The following is a 16,967-nucleotide window of genomic DNA, read 5'->3' on the forward strand; positions in this document are numbered from 1 at the left end:
GTTCTTGTGATGTTTCTAACACTACCCTTACTTAGTCTGTGGCTGCTGGGAGGCTCTTTGAATGTGGAAGATATTACTGCCATAGTTCATTGTGTCATGCCTTTTTGTTGCTTTACCTGTTGAGGACAAAGTTCTCCTCCAGCTCTTGTTATGTATTTGATTACTCAGGTTTGTTCTTTACTTTCTCTTTTTTTATATCTTAATTTTTCGTGATACTTACTTCGTGACTCTCATGCTGAGGATTATTTGGTTTTTCCTCCTTCTCCAGACATACAAGTCTATGTTGACACATTCCAGCTTTGTTCCCACTTTCAAATGCCTTGTCTTCCTTAACTCCTTTGTGCCATGGTTTATGGCTGTTCTCTTTTTCCAATTTGGAGTCCCTTCTACTCACTGGGGGACTGACCCCCGTCTCCAGTAACACTCTTTACTGCTCAGTTTTCCTGTGTTCACACTTTTTCTTGTCCATCTCCTTTGTTACTTATTCTCTCTTTCTATCCTACCTGAAGTCCTACACTGTGATCCCAAAAGTTTTTCTGGGGATCTATGATTAGTTCTTTTCAATACTTTGGCCAGGGTTTAGTCTTCTACCTTGTCTTTGCTTGCTTTTTTTTTCTGTATGAGTAATCTCACCTTTGTATTCTCTCATGTGTCTTGGCATTGATTCATGACACTGTTTGTAGGGTCCTACTGGTACCACATTTTTGGCTGATTCAGTCTTGGTTTCCTCTTCTTCGTGTCAATTACCCTTACCACATTCATCTCTCTCTTTCACCTAGGAGTGTTGTTCACCAGTAAGGTTTCTCTGGCTGCATAGCCCTTTTATTATCTTGTTCATATCACCCTTCCAGTCTCTTTATCTGTCAATAGAAGCAGTGTGTTTTTCCCAGTTGGTCCATTCACTGCCCTTTACCACCTGGATGTCCTACTTTTGACCACCTTTCAGCCTATTTTACCTGGTTATTCAATCAAGGATTGTCAGTTTCTACTATCACAGACTATTGGGAGGACTTGTCGACTATCTTTCGCCTTTTTTTTTTTGCTATGGTTTTGTCTTTTCCTGCCGTGTTCTTTCTGCTTTGTTCTAGTCCTTCCTAATTCATCATCTCTCTCTTCCAGTTCCTTTGTCTTACTGGAAACTTGGTGTGGTTCTATGCACTTGTACTCTGGCCTTTTGATCACTCACTCCTTATTCCATCTATCTCTTAAAGCCTATTTCCTTCTTGCTGGTGGTCATCACAGATCTGAACTTTATGCATTAGGTGCTTTCCATAGATTATTTCAAAGATCTTCCTTGGTTTTATTCCCTGACCACTCATTTCTTCCTAAGAGTTGGGCTGCTTAGGAGGGATCATATACCTTTTCTCCCATATCTCTTCCATGATCTTCGGCCTCTAATTGTACTGGCTCTGATTGCATTTGTGTCCAGTTTGGATGGTCAGATGTTACTTGGCATACTTGGCTTCAACAATCATTTATTCCTGTCATGGGCTCCCCTCTTCTTCCAGGAATCTCTCTTTCTGTATGCTTACTGGAGGGAGTTGTTAGCTCATCTGTATCATCTATTCCTCCCTAGATCGATATGCTTGCAGGTTGTATCTTGTCTCATCATGTTATATCTGCTACTTCACTCACTCTCTGGCCTCACACTTTTGAGGATGAAGAAATCCTCCAGGCTGGAGTGTGGACTACACCCAACATCTTTTTCTCCTATTATTTCCACTATCTGGCAGTTTTGTCTTCCTCAGGACTTTGCCTCCCTCCAGTCACCATTCTCCAGTTTACTCACCATCTTTAATGGAAAGGTGCCTCTTTATTTCCTTACCTGTTTATAATGTACTCCTATTCATTTCTCAAAATCCATTTGATGGCCTATGTTGCTTTACAGGTAATACTTACTTCTTTAAACTTGCATTGAGTAAAGGGTAATGGAAATTGTTAATCCCATCTGTCCTGACTCCTAAAGTGCCCACAGTTGAGATGGGGTTTTCTGCAAGACCACTATGGTGGTTTGTGTGTACTGTACTCTCCATGGACTATCATGGAAAAAGGCAGAACCAGGAAAGTGTCTCCCCATTCACCTTGGCTGTGCTTGCCAGCTTTTCAAATTAAGTTTTGTAGTAAACCATTGCACCTTCTCCATTCTTCATTATGGTGGTTAGATCTGATTAGGTCCAGGCACCCTCTGGTGTCTCTCCAATGTGAATTCCTCCCCACTGGTCATGGAGTGGAGCACAGGAAACCCTTGCCATTACTAGTTTCTAGTCACACAATGTGGTGGGAAGTAGGGCAAGGGTGTCCATGTCAAGTTAGTGCCGGATACCACCTATTATGTAATATGCCAGTAACTTGTATCTTAGGTGGGAGATAGCTCAAGGCTGGAGTCCTGCACAAAATCTCAAAGGCAGTCATGCAAGGGATAGCTACTATGTGCAAAAAAGTATCGTATCTATCAGAAACATATTTTCAGGTATGAAAATTAGGTTAGTTATTTTGTGTTTTAATTCTTATCATACATAATTCTTCATAACGTTTTAATGAAGAAATGCTTTATATTTATGATTGTAGAAAAATGTTTTGAGATGTGGGATTTTTTTAAAAAGTGTAAATTTAAATTTGCTCAAAATGTAAGTTTGAAAAAAACATGAAAATAATACCTTGGGCTTATAGGAGAATAAGTGCTACAAAGTATTAGGCATTATAACTTATGGCAAATTGAAAATGGGAGAAACAAAATGTTAACCTTTAGTTTGACCCTTAGTTTGTATTATGAATCTAGGATGTAATTTATGAAAGGCAGCTAGAATTATAAGAACAAATAAAAACTTTGACTTTTGGTTTACTCTGACAAATTAGAGGAGGTACATTTCCAGAATTATGTTTCACAGTAGAGTGAAATAGTGTTTTCAAGTTCTGATTGTAAAATGCAAATGAAGGAAATGTACTTGTGTTTTGGGGTTTTATGTGGAGTATTATTCATATGTATGAAATTATTTTTTGTTGTACTTTTTTTTTTTATATTTCATCATAACCTTGTAGCAATCCTAGATGTAAAACCTGTATTTCTGTATGAGTTTTACTGCTCACTGAAATGATAGTATGGAAAAGAATGTCAACTGTTATCAGTTTAGAGCCAATTTAAGGATCTTTTACTGAAGAGCACAAGTCACAGACTTTTATGGATATGCTGAAATACTGAGAGATCACTACAAATTGAGTACATGTAATTTAGAGAGGCAGTGAAGCAAACAAGATGAAAGGAATGTACTTAATTGATGTACGTACTCTATTATTGTACTAAAACTAGTGATGGTGTTTCTAATTGGTGGACATTCTGGCTAAACTAAAACAAGCAACATTTCATTTCAAACACAGCATAAAGTCAGTGTCAACATGTTGAAATTTGTCTTTGCACATGTTATGGAGAATGCTAGAACAGAATTGTGTATTTAATGTTTACTACACTTAATTTGAATTATTTTCATGCCTGAGTGCTGAACAGTGGGACACTGTCACAAATCAGATTGAAACTTTGACTCCTGTTGAAAAAATTACTTTAGAAATGGTAATTTCCGGTGCTTGTGTATCTTGCATAATTCCCAGTATCACTGTTCTCATATGGGTACTTAAAGAAGAACAGTCATATAGGGGAATGTATACTGTGTAACATAATGCTGGAGAGCTTTACCAAATGGTTCTGTGAAACTGAATACATTAAAACTATTGTACATGCATGTCTGCTTGACCACTGCCAGAAAAGCATGCATATTTTCATCTCTATCTATCCCAAGCAGGGTTTGCACATAGCTTATTGAAGAAGCAGAGTATTTTGATATTGACAGTACTTCAAAGGCAGAAAGTAAACTAAACTAAACTGTAGCATCAGCACAGAGACTATGATGAAAGAAATAAACCCCCAAAAAAGGCAAAATTAATACACTTATTAGTTAACCCATACACCGATCTGCTTGGAACAAATAAAACTGAAAATTATGGATTCAGCTAGAGGATCATATATATATGTTAGCCACTCACTGATTGGTAAAATGGCAAGCTTCTGGAATGATGGAAGGTAAACAGTAAGAAACACAAAGCACTGGCACTAAAAAAAGAAAATTTCTTTGTTCTCTGACATCTTCAGCACTAAGAGAGCATGCCATCAGCTTTGAGTGTTTGTTTTGATAATTTTATAAGCTGCATGATGTAACAGTTTAGCAATTATTAATAGTTGCACTGTTATTTAACATAATTTTTGTTGTAGATGAGAAGTTTGTGAGAAGGTATTTTGTTTGTTTTTGTTTTATATGCAGACTGTACTTGGATGTTAAGATGGTTTGTATCTTTTTCTTTTCATGTGCAGGTTATGTTGAGAGGATTGTTGAGATTCATTATTTATATATTTTGTTTGTATTTAAAGTGATGAACACATCGGTTTATAGCTTATATTATAACAATTACACCAAAGGATTTTTAGCTTTTGTTTCACAAAGACATACTTTTTTTTATAAAACAAGTATTTATGTTCTTATGGTTCAATAATGATGTTAAAGTTAATATTGGCATATAGTATTGGCTATTGGCTTTTTTTTAATATACAGGAAATAGTATTATTTTAGAAAAATCAATCTTGGTTGATTTCAAAATTAGATTATATGCCATTGTCATAAGTGGTGGATAGCAAAGTATTGTTATATATATATATATATATATATACATATATGTGTGTGTGTGTGTGTGTGTTATAAATCATATTATTTTGTGTGTGTTGCAGTATGATTAATATAAAACTTTGGTCTTTGAATTTGCCTACATTTTTATTTCCAGGACTACTTTATATCATACCATTTTGGGTGAATCTTGTACATTGTGTTATTTTAATATTTAAAGTATTTAAATTTTAATTCAATGTAAAGGGTTTTATTTGTGGATAATCTCAGACTTATTAAGAGTTATATATAATTCATTGTTCAGTATTGTCAAGAAATTAAATGTACATGTTCTGAATATTTTGTAAATTACACGATGAAACAGTTTAGCAATTATTGGTAGCTGCACTGTTATTTAACATTGTTTTTGTTGTAGGCATTAGTAGTTTGAGTCCTTACATGCATGTATAGCTTTAAAAAAGGAAACAAGAGTTGAATGTCTACAAGAATTTTTACAAGTCACTCATTAGTGATTAATCACATACTTAAACTTGCTATGGATTACTCACATACTTACACCTGCTGTTGGTTGCATGTGTGAACACATACAGTTAATTACCCATATACTTACAATTGCTACTGATTATGTATATTTTTACACCTTTTCTTGATTGCCCACATGTTTACACCTGTTACTGATTATGTACATTTACACTTGCTAGATGACTAATTATTTAATTTCTTTTGGGCATATTGGAATTAATTCTAGAATTAACTTGTTATATGTTTGTAGAGAGAAAGATATAAATAAACATAGAATAAGTGATGAGTATAAGTATACAAACAGTAGAAATTGTAATTCTTTTTGTTAATAGTAACATATGTTATAAGTAACAAATCTAAAGGTGCAGTTGGTAAGTTTTAATGTATGTAAACATTAACAACTCTACAAACAGTATACATGTTTGCACCTATTACTCTTATATATGCATGCTTATACTTGCTTTTTTTTTTATATACATTGTATATGTTTATTAATTGCATTTGAAATGGTTTAATTGTTTTACTTTTATGATTTTTTTTGGTTCCCAAAAAGTCATTCAGCTAAGTTTATTTTCCTTGAACTCTAGGATGGATGCTACTTTGAAAGAGTTGACAAGTTTAGTCAAGGAAGTTAATCCAGATGCTAGGCGTAAAGGGACATATTTTGACTTTGCTCTTGTTATTCCTGATCATCGTGGTATAGGATGCAGGATGACAGACATTGGTAGTACTTGCTCTGGGCAGAAGGGAGTTGACGATAATAAGACCCTCTCCCAGTGTAGGTTTCAGATTGGTGACTTTATGGATATAGCTATTTCTCCACCACCACCCAGGGGTTCTTTTGGATCCAGACGAGGGCGATCATCTAGGTACTAAGGACTTCATTTTGATGATTTTTAAACCATATTTTTCATCTCATTTTTGTTCAACAATAAATATGCTTGTGACATGTTTGTAAACCAGGTGTGCATTTTTTTTCTGTGACACACATATGTACAAAACTGAATTTGGAATTTATTAAATTATTTTGGGCCATAACAGAATCAAAACCTTGAAAATACATTCCTGTTTTTGTGTCAGTATAGTTAATTGGAATCTGCTTTAAATACTAATTTATATATATTTTAAACTGGAGTATTAGCATAGCACTTATAAATGTTTTTATTCTCTATTCCGTTTCAGAAAAATGTTAAAAAATTAATTTATATTTGTAATGATTGACTTCTTTGAAACATTTCATCCCTCCAAAGTAAGCAAAGGATAAATATCATTACCAATTTGAAACAGTATTCTTAATCACGATAAGATATGCACAAATGAATTGCATGTTTACCATCTACATTCCTGTAATGCTCTCAGTTATTGGGTGGGTTATTTGGTAAAAATAATGCATGTATCAGTTGTGAATTACTTTATTTCTTATAACATTTCTACAGGGTACATCACTTTGACACAAATTGTAGGCCTAAGTTCAAGTACAACATTACAAAAGAAAATTTCTTGCTAATGGTGTGCCTAACTCGCAAACAAACTTACAGTATTCCACAGCTAATCGATCAAGTTACTGAATAGGTATGATAACTCTCACTACAAACACCGATATGAATCATTCACTGAATACCCTTTAACTTCTCTGCTAACTAAGTGCTTCACTGATTCTCATATTTGTAATGTACCCAGGATTCTAGATATTAACAGCTCCCTCTAGCAAAAATCCAAATTAAAACATTGAAAATATTGCTTATAACAATGTCTTATCAGGGATGCTGTTACTCAAAATTGAACATTCTTTCTTTTTCATTATTTTTCTCATGTGTATTTATAAAGCTTCTCACCATGCTAAAGAAAAACAAATCAACTGATAATTTATTTGCAATTAATATATATTGTGATTGCTTTAATATTATAAAGTTGTATTATAGACTATAGAAACCTATGTGTAATATTATTGATAAACCTCCTTTTTTATTTTCTTCTGATAAATGTAGCCAATGTATAATGTTCATCCTCATTGAGGTTATGCTTCTTGTGGGTGGGACAGTATATGTTTTCTGTGCTGGCTGCACAATCGACTTGGAATGGCTCTGCATAAAAGCATAGTGATATATTTAAATGTGGGTGATTGGCACCATTTTTGTCTAAATTCACTATTTTAATTTTGAATAGCTTAGAGGTACAAATTTGAATGGATAAAACCAAAACATTTTAACATAATGCTAAAAAAATACAAAATCTAAGAGGAACTTTTTTAATACTACATATCTTCGTACGATTTCAAATGGAAAACCCAAATAGTCATATTTGCATATAAGTTATACAGAGAGAATCACAAAATTGTCAAGATCAATAGATAATTAGATCCCAAAATTATAACAAATTTATTTCAGTTTGCATTGCAATGAATTGCAAAGGTATAGGCAACTTAAGGCATTAAAAGACAGCAGCTAATAGTTAATTAATTACCACTAATATTAAACACACAGTTTTAGACATGATTTCTGTATCCTGCTCATATTTATTCATATAGATTTCAGGGTTGAAAATTTGTCAGTTACTTTGTCGTAGTTTGATGATGCTTGCCATTTCGTGTTCATTGGACAAAAGTGTTAGATGTGACAGTTGTTCCTACCCTATAAGAACTAAAGATAATTTTTAATTATTTTATCTTTATTATGACAGGAGCATCAACCCAGATCTTACACCTCCCATAGATTTGCACCCTGGATGGCTGCACCTCTTGACCCTTGGAACATTACTGCCTTTACAGCTAAAACCTAGCAGCACAATGTGCAAAAAATAAAACCCCAGATGTGATGTTGCATAATACACTACAAAATATTTTGCTTGCAAGGATACAACAGCATACTGTGAATTTGGATACTCAGTGATTTTAGTGACTTTTTTTTTCCATTGCTACGTAGCATACTATACTTGAGGGTTCAAAGGGAATACTATGAAATTGAAAAGATTAATTCCTCAGTACTTTAAGCAGGATGTTTCTGGTTTAAAGATTTACTGATGCTTTATTCACCAGTTTCTTATGAAAAAAGCATGTTTAAGATTTTATCAATCTGTTTATTTTTGTCACTATTTTAAAAAGTATTGCAGGACTAGCTTGCTTATACTGTATGATTAGTTATACTAGCCAGTAAGAGAGATCCTACCAGAGAATCCATCACAAGAAGATTGTGACCAGGAGCATTATTTCACAAAAGCCTTTTGGAGGGGGAGAGGGAGCAAAGGCTGACCTTGCATGGTGTAATTTGCATATATTTGTTAATCTGGACTGACTAGAAATGTCTCACAGAAATTTCCAAACAGCATATTAGTGTGTCAATCTTTTAAATTTGAGAGAAACACATCAACACGGATAGAAATAAAGGATTTTGATTTAATGGAACATATTGAGAACTGTGTGCTGTTAATCTGTTCAAGTCAATGTAGAACTGACATATAAAACACTTATGAAATATTCTAAAGAGAAAGTTATAATTTATTTACATCACTGCTGCTAACAGTACTATATCATTTTATTTATTAATTACCATGTAGTTTTTGTAACCTATAGAAGATCTGCTATTTAATCAGAATGTTACACAAAGCTCTAGTGAGCCCTTTTACTATTGCTAAGAGCAATGCTGATTTTTTTATAGAAATGGCCTAGTAGTTAGTTTGCTGGGCTACAGATCAGAAGGTCTATTCCTTCTGTGATGACATCAAGTACATTTGGCACATTCAACTGTGGATACATTATGATATTACTAACCAATCCCATTATTCAGTACAAAGTCAAAGCTCTTATGGTGGCAGGTACTGCTAACTAGCATTCCCTGTCTCTGATTTGACCCTTTAACCCATGTGTACATAAGGTTAAAGATACCAAATGGTATTCATTAATGAATGCTCTTACAGAATTGTAGGAAATATTCTGGGAGTAAAATGGGAGTCAGCCATGTTATAACTTGTTTGTAGCTTAGACTAGTGGTAGTTTTACTTATCTATAAGAGAAATTTTTGTAAAAAAAAGTTTATGCAAGCCAGACCAGTAGCAAGTAACTGTTTATGATCATTATACAATTTCCAAAATATAAGCATATTAAAATGAACAAGTTGAAATTAAAAGGCACCATATTATCAAAATTATAAAACTTAATAAGTAAAAACTTTTGATTTATGGATTTAAGGAGAACTCTGTACTCTTGTGTTACTATAGGATATTTACCTGTTTATGTCATTGTAAAACTGTTTTTATTCACATTAACCTAGGTAAAAAAAAAGCCTGCATGACTTGTAGGAAAATAATTTCAAGAACCAGTTTTCCTACTTTCCCTTTTTGATATTGCTAAGCTAAGATACCCAAATACTAGTCTAGGCTTAGTGAGCCATGTTGAGGACTGAAGAATCAAAAGCTCAAAATTAGCTGCTGTTGAATATATGCTTTGTGTTTTCAATTGTGGACACATTATAAAGTGACAGTCAATCCCATCACTTTGGTAGAAAGAGACATCTTTATAGCAGTGGCCCGGCATGGCCAGGTGGTTAGGGTGCTTGACTCACAACCTGAGGGTCATGGGTTCGTATCTCTGACCCACCGAACATGCTTGCCCTATCAGCCATGAGGGCATTATAATGTGATGGTCAATCCCACTATTTGTTGGTAAAAAAAAAAGTAGCCCAAGAGTTGGCAATGGGTTGTGATGACTAGCTGCCTTCCCTCTAGTCTTTTACTGCAACATTAGGGACGGCTAGTGCAGATAGCCCTCATATAGCTTTGCGTGAAATCAAAAACAAACAAACCTTGTAACAGCAGATGCTGCTGGCTGGCCTTCCTTTAGTCATTTGTTCAAAATTAGGGAGGACTATACCTGAATCCTAGGGGCTTTAACCTGGCTGTTTATTACATATACATAAGTTGCTGTTCAGATTTAAAATTCCTGGACACCCAATATGGCAAGTGTAAAGACTGCATATATTTAAAAGCTCATCAAACAACCCAAATTATTTACTTCATTTTTCTTAATATGCAGTAGGACCACTGTATTGTATGAGTATTAATGGACCATATGTTTGCTTCCTCCTTAATTGATATGTAAATGTTTTGATATTTCTGTTGTTTTTTTTATTCAGTTTTAATAACTTCTTACTGTAGCTGCACATGAGACTAGATTCACTAATTGGTCGTTAAGCAGGTTTTCTTGTATTTCTTGGAAGGATAACTGTGACTTCACTTGTGATGTTCCAAAATAGGCAGCTTTTTTTCCTGTCTGTAGATCAAGTAATGGCATGGGAATTCTCTGCACCCATTTTCAAACATGATTTATTTGCAATCACATAAATGAGGTGCATATTGTGAGCAGTCTGGCTTTGTTTATGTTATTCTATTTTGATATTTCAAGCCAGTCTCTCACCTGCAGCTATGTAGTTAGAATGAAACTAAAAATCAACCTGGCAATCAGTATAGCTAATAATAATTGTGAGAGCTAAACTTTGCTTTAGTTTAACATTGTGGGGTTTTATCTTTATAATTTAACCTTATCATGTAGCTAACAGGAGGGGCTCACACTGAATCAGTGGGAGATAACCAATAAAGATTTCTTTTCACATTCTCTTTCTCTCTGACCAGTTCCACACACCTGTTACAAATACATGCTTTAGTTGTTGTTTTTCATTGTGTTTGTTTTAATAAAGGTGGTTGTTTTGGGCATTTTGTGTGTGGACTCTTTCTTCGAGACAAACTCAGTCAGAGTTCAGGGAGACACAAAACCATACTCTGCTACTCAGTATTGATTGAACTTCCTTTTTAGCATACCCTACCTGTTTACTGTGCAGGAAATCCATACACTGAAGAATACCATAGGATCATCAAAACTAATAATTTTAATATGCAACTTAGTAATTTTTTTTCTTTTGACGTGAAAAAACATGAGTTAATACATCACTACAATAATATTGTTAACTTAGATGACTTTTAACTATGTAGCTCCAGTTTGGGACCTAAACCATTGATACTGTTGTAGGCTAACTTTCTCATTTAAGATGTTTATATTGTTTTTTGGCCAGAGATACGTTTGATGTAGTGTGATGGGCATAACTTAATGACTAGATCTTGAAACTTTAGAAAATGATTTGAAGTATTGAACATAAGTAGGCCAGAATAAATGATGATTAATTATTGAGTCAATTTGTGTGTTACTGACAGCTAGTTAGTCAGTCCGCTCTGTTTTGTGAATATCGAGTTTGTGCTTCAGTGAAGAAATAGAAGTACAAGAGAAAATTAGTAAAATTGTTGTGTTGACATTTAATGTGAATTTATTCCTATCAGTGAGCGTTAATCAAGCTAACCAAAAAAGTTTTAATAGAATAATTAAACATTTTTTCATTATCATTAAGTGGACTGGATTTTGCATTAATGTTTAGCAAAATAATACAAACGAATTTGCCCAATAAAAGAATCAATTTTAACAGTAGTGTCAGAAGCTGGATTATTTTGTTAATAATAAAATCAAGACCCAACTTCTAAATTACAATACATGCTCAATTACGAACAAAAAAGCATTGATTAAAGGAACCATAGAATATCTAGAGATTGAAAAAGAAGAAAAAAAGCCATAGGAGATGTACAGAAGGAGCGTAATAAAATCAATAACGTACAAAAGAACGTCAATGCCAGGATAAAATATTTGAAACTGAACTGGCAAACACAAGGATCAAAACAGCCACACCATTCTCTGAATCTACTCAAGAACTTAAACCTCAAACAATTAACTATGGAATAGATGGAACCATCTGTTCTACACCTGTTAACACTACTTTTATTATTACAGCTTCACCACTATCTCGCATATTTATCAAATTTAACAGGGCATTTCAACAAAATTGTCTAATTGAGAAACCAACAGATTATGATAGAAAGAAATCGTGGGATTCATATCAAGCACACTTTGCTATAATTTCCAAGGTGAATGGATTGAGGAGTGAACAACAAGGTTTTTCAGCTTGGTGCTCATTTAAAAAGAATCGTCTTTAACAAAATTAAGCAATCTTCAACCATAACAAATACCAAGCATTATTGACCATCTTATCGGTCATATTTGTAGTACCGAACAAAAAAAAAGTTCTGAGGTAAAATTGGAGCACGGTAAGAAGAAAGGATGAAATTTTAGCCAAACTTAGTGAGGATGTGACAGACTTGCCCGATTATCTTCTCCAGATGATATACTTGAATTCATTAGGAATCGTAGAAAATATTCGCTAGGCAGCACAGTGTTTTCAAGTCGCTAGTTTAAACATTTCTTTGATTGAACTTGTGTATTGTGAAATACACCTAGTGTTTATTTTTCTCCTGTACTATTTCAAGAATGGATTATTCTACGCTGACATTGTAAGAGCTTAGAAAAAAAGGAGGTAACCCAAACCAGTTACTGATAATCACTTGGCTAAATAGCAAGTCAGTACAACTTAATTAAGAATTACATATTTCAGTCAAGCGTGAAATATATATGAATTAGGTATTTTGTTAACACATATATGTTAAACAACCGAGTCAATAAAATAATGATTAATTTGTTATAGAAGACGAACATCATTATATTTTCAATTAGTAAATTTCAATCTCCATAAATAAGTTAATATAAATTCTTCAAATTCTAACTGCTCATTACTCAAAGAGGGCAATTTGGTCGTAGCCTGATAGTTAGGGTGATAGACTTGCGGGCTCGAATCCCTGGCTCAGCCACGAAGGCGTTATAATATACGATCGATCCCACTATTCTTTGTTAAAAGAATAGCCCAAAAATTGGCAGTTAGTGGTGTTGACTAGCTGCCTTCCCTCTAGTCTATCACTACTAAACTAGGGACGGCTAGTGCAGATAGCTCTCGAATAGCTTTGTGTGAAATTCAAAACAATCAAACAAATGATTTCGCTGTTATTAATTTTGTTATTATATGACAATAGGGGCCCCATTTACTTTTTTATGCGGGGGAGGGGTATTGTTTGAATTTACGCCACTTTTCCCGCAATCAGAGTTTTCTAAACCATGTTTTAAATGTCTGCAACTGATTGAACTTAAAGTAATTTTAAGTTGCTTGGTAAATGATTATTTCAGTGTCTTATAAAGTTTTACTAATAATATTGAAAGTTACAGCTATGTATGTTTGTTTTGAATTTCGCGCAAAGCTACACGAGGGCTATCTGTGCTAGCCGTCCCTAATTTAGCAGTGTAAGACTAGAGGGAAGGCAGCTAGTCCTCACCACCCACCGCCAACTCTTGGGCTACTATTTTACCAACGAATAGTAGGATTGACCGTCAAATTATAACGCCCCCACGGTTGAAAGGGCGAGCATGTTTGGCGCCCTAACCACCTGTCCATGCCGGGCCTAGTTACAACTGTAGCTCCACAGTTAACCAGTTTAACTTCTATATTTCCTCTTTGTTTACATTCTTTCTGACCCGCTTTAAACGTTCTCTAATAAATTAACAGTTTCACACCGACCAACATTAGTCTTATGTTCTTGATTTGTTATGGGCGGTCTATTTTTACGAGTAAATATTTCTTACTTATGAGAGTTATTATTAACATAAAAACTTGAAATTACTGCAATAAAATTCCAGAAATTTTTAGAGAAACAAAATCATTATTCTAAAAATCGTGTCAAAATAAGAAAGTACCGGGGAAAATAAGGGGTATTGTTAACTTGAATATAAAACATCATTCTAATCTTCGTAACGACCTTAATTCCAACTAGTTTGGAAGGTCGGCTGGTAATTTTTGGAAGTCTAGAATATTTTTACACCCGGGCCATGGCCCAGTACGAAAATCAGATAGGTCGAGCAGGTTCGGCGCCGGAGATTCGAACCCTCATATTGCGAGTCGAGCGCCAACATCGCTCTACTGAAACAGGTGAGATTTACATTTACCACATAAGCATATTATTTAGTGAAATACTTTTTAAAGAGATTTTTGTTAAAAGAAATGGGGAAAACGCCATTTGTTTTTAACCAAGACATAAATTCTATTGTATGTTTATTGAAGCCCGTAGTCCCCTTGCACACATGTTTGGGAAAGAAGTAGTGCCAAATGTTTACAACACAACAAAACATTGCAGAATGCTATAATATGTAAAGTGATTTACTTGAATCTACAAAGTGCAAGTTAATTACACAATCGAAAGGGGAATATACATTCCCAGAGATTTTGTTCAATACATCTTGAATTCATCTATAAAAAAAAAAGCGAATAAGTTTAAAAGAAGTTTAATATCTCACAAACATCATTTAAGCAATTGATTACCAGAAAAATTGCAATAAAAATACAAAAGTGTCAATACACTTCCTGTAGTTTGGTTCTCCCGTACTAAATACAGAATATACAAAAAGCGTAAAATTTCTTGTTCAGTAAGTTTTTTTTTTTTAAGAGTCTCATTTTTGAATTGTTTAAATGCTGTTTCTAATTACGTCTAGTAGATGGCAGCATGAGCTACAGTCCATCATGTTGGCATGTATCGGGTATATTTGTGTTGTAATTTTAGCAGCGATAAAATAAACTGTTTGTCCATTTTTGGTTACACTTTGCACATATGTGAAAGCTGTAAATAATATAGCATCTTCAAATATATTCAACTATAAAGAAAAATGTTTATAATTTGTCGAAATAGTCTTGAAATGGCAGTAGCTTAGTAAAAAAAATCTTTAAATTCGCCAGTTTAAGACTAAAGAAAGCGTAGTGCAGCAATTTACTAACACATACGTGCCCGCAGTACGCATTCAAAATATGTGCATGCTAATAGGTCACAAGAAGCGTAATGACATTGAGTGAAAATGCCACATGTTCTTGGTGATGATGATACGTGAAGTGTCATTAAATACAGGCAATGATCACGAAACGAACTGTACTGTTCGAGTCAACATTTAGTCAATTTGTTTCCGCATAGCAAAAGGCAAAAGGCTTTCTATATTCTATAGAAAGAATATAATAAAACAGCACAGAAACCAAAACGTCGTCCCACTCAAGAAACAAACAGATAAACAGTCATCAAAATCTTGAATGTCAACAATGCTTCAGCACAGAAACCAAAAGATCATTCCACTCAAGAAACAAGACAGGATAAGTCCATTTATAATTCCAACATTGTATTGTTTACGCTGCTTTAAATATCAATGGACCAATCAGATTTAGCGAGAGTAACTCAAAATCAGTGTTAGAACAAAGAAACAAATTTTTTCACAATGGTAATATTTGATATTTCCAGACTGATAAATATATTTCGATGAGGTTGGGGGTTTAATACCAAGTCCCTATTCATTATATTCTGTAAAACATCTTATTCTTTGGTTCTTCAACAGAATCGGTAAATCCCACGACTAGGTGTTGAATAAAATAACAACGAAAAACTGATAATCCTTGAAAAATATATAACGCATATTATGTTTACAGCATTTTCGATTTCATTAATAAATGTTTTACGCAATACCTGGTTATTATCTCACCCCAACACAAACACATTTGTTTTTTTGCAAGCTACTCGTGCTGTCCTTACCACGAGTATCAAAACCCAGTTTTTTGCGTTATAAGTCCACAAACTTACCGTTGTGACAATGAGGTGGAAATTTTAGAAGCACATAATGTGCAAAACATAACACCCAAAAGTTGATGCATTACGTGGATTTATTGCCCTCTTTTTATTACTTACATGTATCCCTTTGTCACGCAAACTCAATTCGGTATTCCACAGTGTGATTTATTTATTACACACAATATAGAGTTTTTCTTACTTATAATCAAATCTTTAGTTAGTTATACATAAAACAGTATTTAAAAATAAACACAGTATGTGCCACTACGCGGTTCGTTTATGCTTGCTATTCAGCACACTCACAATGAATAGGTAGATTTTGTCAGTAGTTTTACCTTTTCTTTTCCACATGCGAAATGATCCGATATGTTTTGATGAGCTTTACTTGCGTATATGATTCATTTCCATCGTAAAACCGGAATATAGATCAACTTTGGAGTTTACAAATTACTAAATAAGACGCAAGTTTGTGTTTATTTATTTTACAGTATTGTGTTTAAATAATTCAATATGTATTTTGGTTATTTATAGTATTAGCTAGGTTTAATATATAACATTAAATATCCTAAATAGCAAGAACTACATCGGCCAGATGCGATATGTATGTTTCATGAAGGTCTACTTCGGTGTTTGATGATTTCGCTAAATAGACTCGGGTGTTCTTGGGTTAAAGTCGAAAACACCTCTAACAACGAGGGTACCCAACTGACGACCTAGGGCAGAGTATTCATTAAAGTATTTTTTTTTTTTTTAGTTTGTCAGTTACTCCCAATTAAATTATTTATTATTATTATAGAAATTTAGAAACTCCTCAAAAATAAATTACTATATAATTTTAATAATTTTGGGGGAGAAAATACTTTTTAATTGATATTGATAAACATTAATTACATTTAATGTTTATTAGCATAATTAATGATTATTAATATCTGCAAAAATGCTTAAAAAGGCGTAGTGTCCTTATCAGTTCTTTCAGTTAAAAATATTGTTTTATTTTTGAAAAATTTAAAACCAATATGGTCTGTGCTCTCCACCAAATCTAATTAATTACTTGGTATATAGTTCATGTTACCGAATACGTTTAACATTAGAAGTTATAATTAATGGTGTCTTGTGATTATGTGGTATCTTCATAAGAAATAACTGATGAACATTTGAGACTTCAACATCTATATTTAATTGACAAAAAAAAAGGATATAATAGCT

At 33.6% G+C, this 16,967-nt stretch overlaps 1 protein-coding gene across 1 annotated transcript in view; it reads left to right on the forward strand.

Moving 5' to 3' along the window:
- The window catches only part of LOC106477488 (histone deacetylase complex subunit SAP18-like), a 36,336-nt gene extending 27,745 nt beyond the window's left edge, over window positions 1–8,591 (forward strand). Inside the window, exons 3-4 of the mRNA XM_013938049.2 lie at window positions 5,777–6,058; window positions 7,869–8,591. Coding sequence (XP_013793503.1) covers window positions 5,777–6,058; window positions 7,869–7,989 — 403 coding nt within the window. The 3' untranslated portion in view covers window positions 7,990–8,591. The remainder of the gene's footprint in view (window positions 1–5,776; window positions 6,059–7,868) is intronic.
- The last annotated feature ends 8,376 nt before the right edge of the window (window positions 8,592–16,967 follow it).

Source organism: Limulus polyphemus, unplaced genomic scaffold (assembly GCF_000517525.1).
Source record: "Limulus polyphemus unplaced genomic scaffold, Limulus_polyphemus-2.1.2 Scaffold166, whole genome shotgun sequence".
Taxonomy (NCBI): domain Eukaryota; kingdom Metazoa; phylum Arthropoda; class Merostomata; order Xiphosura; family Limulidae; genus Limulus; species Limulus polyphemus.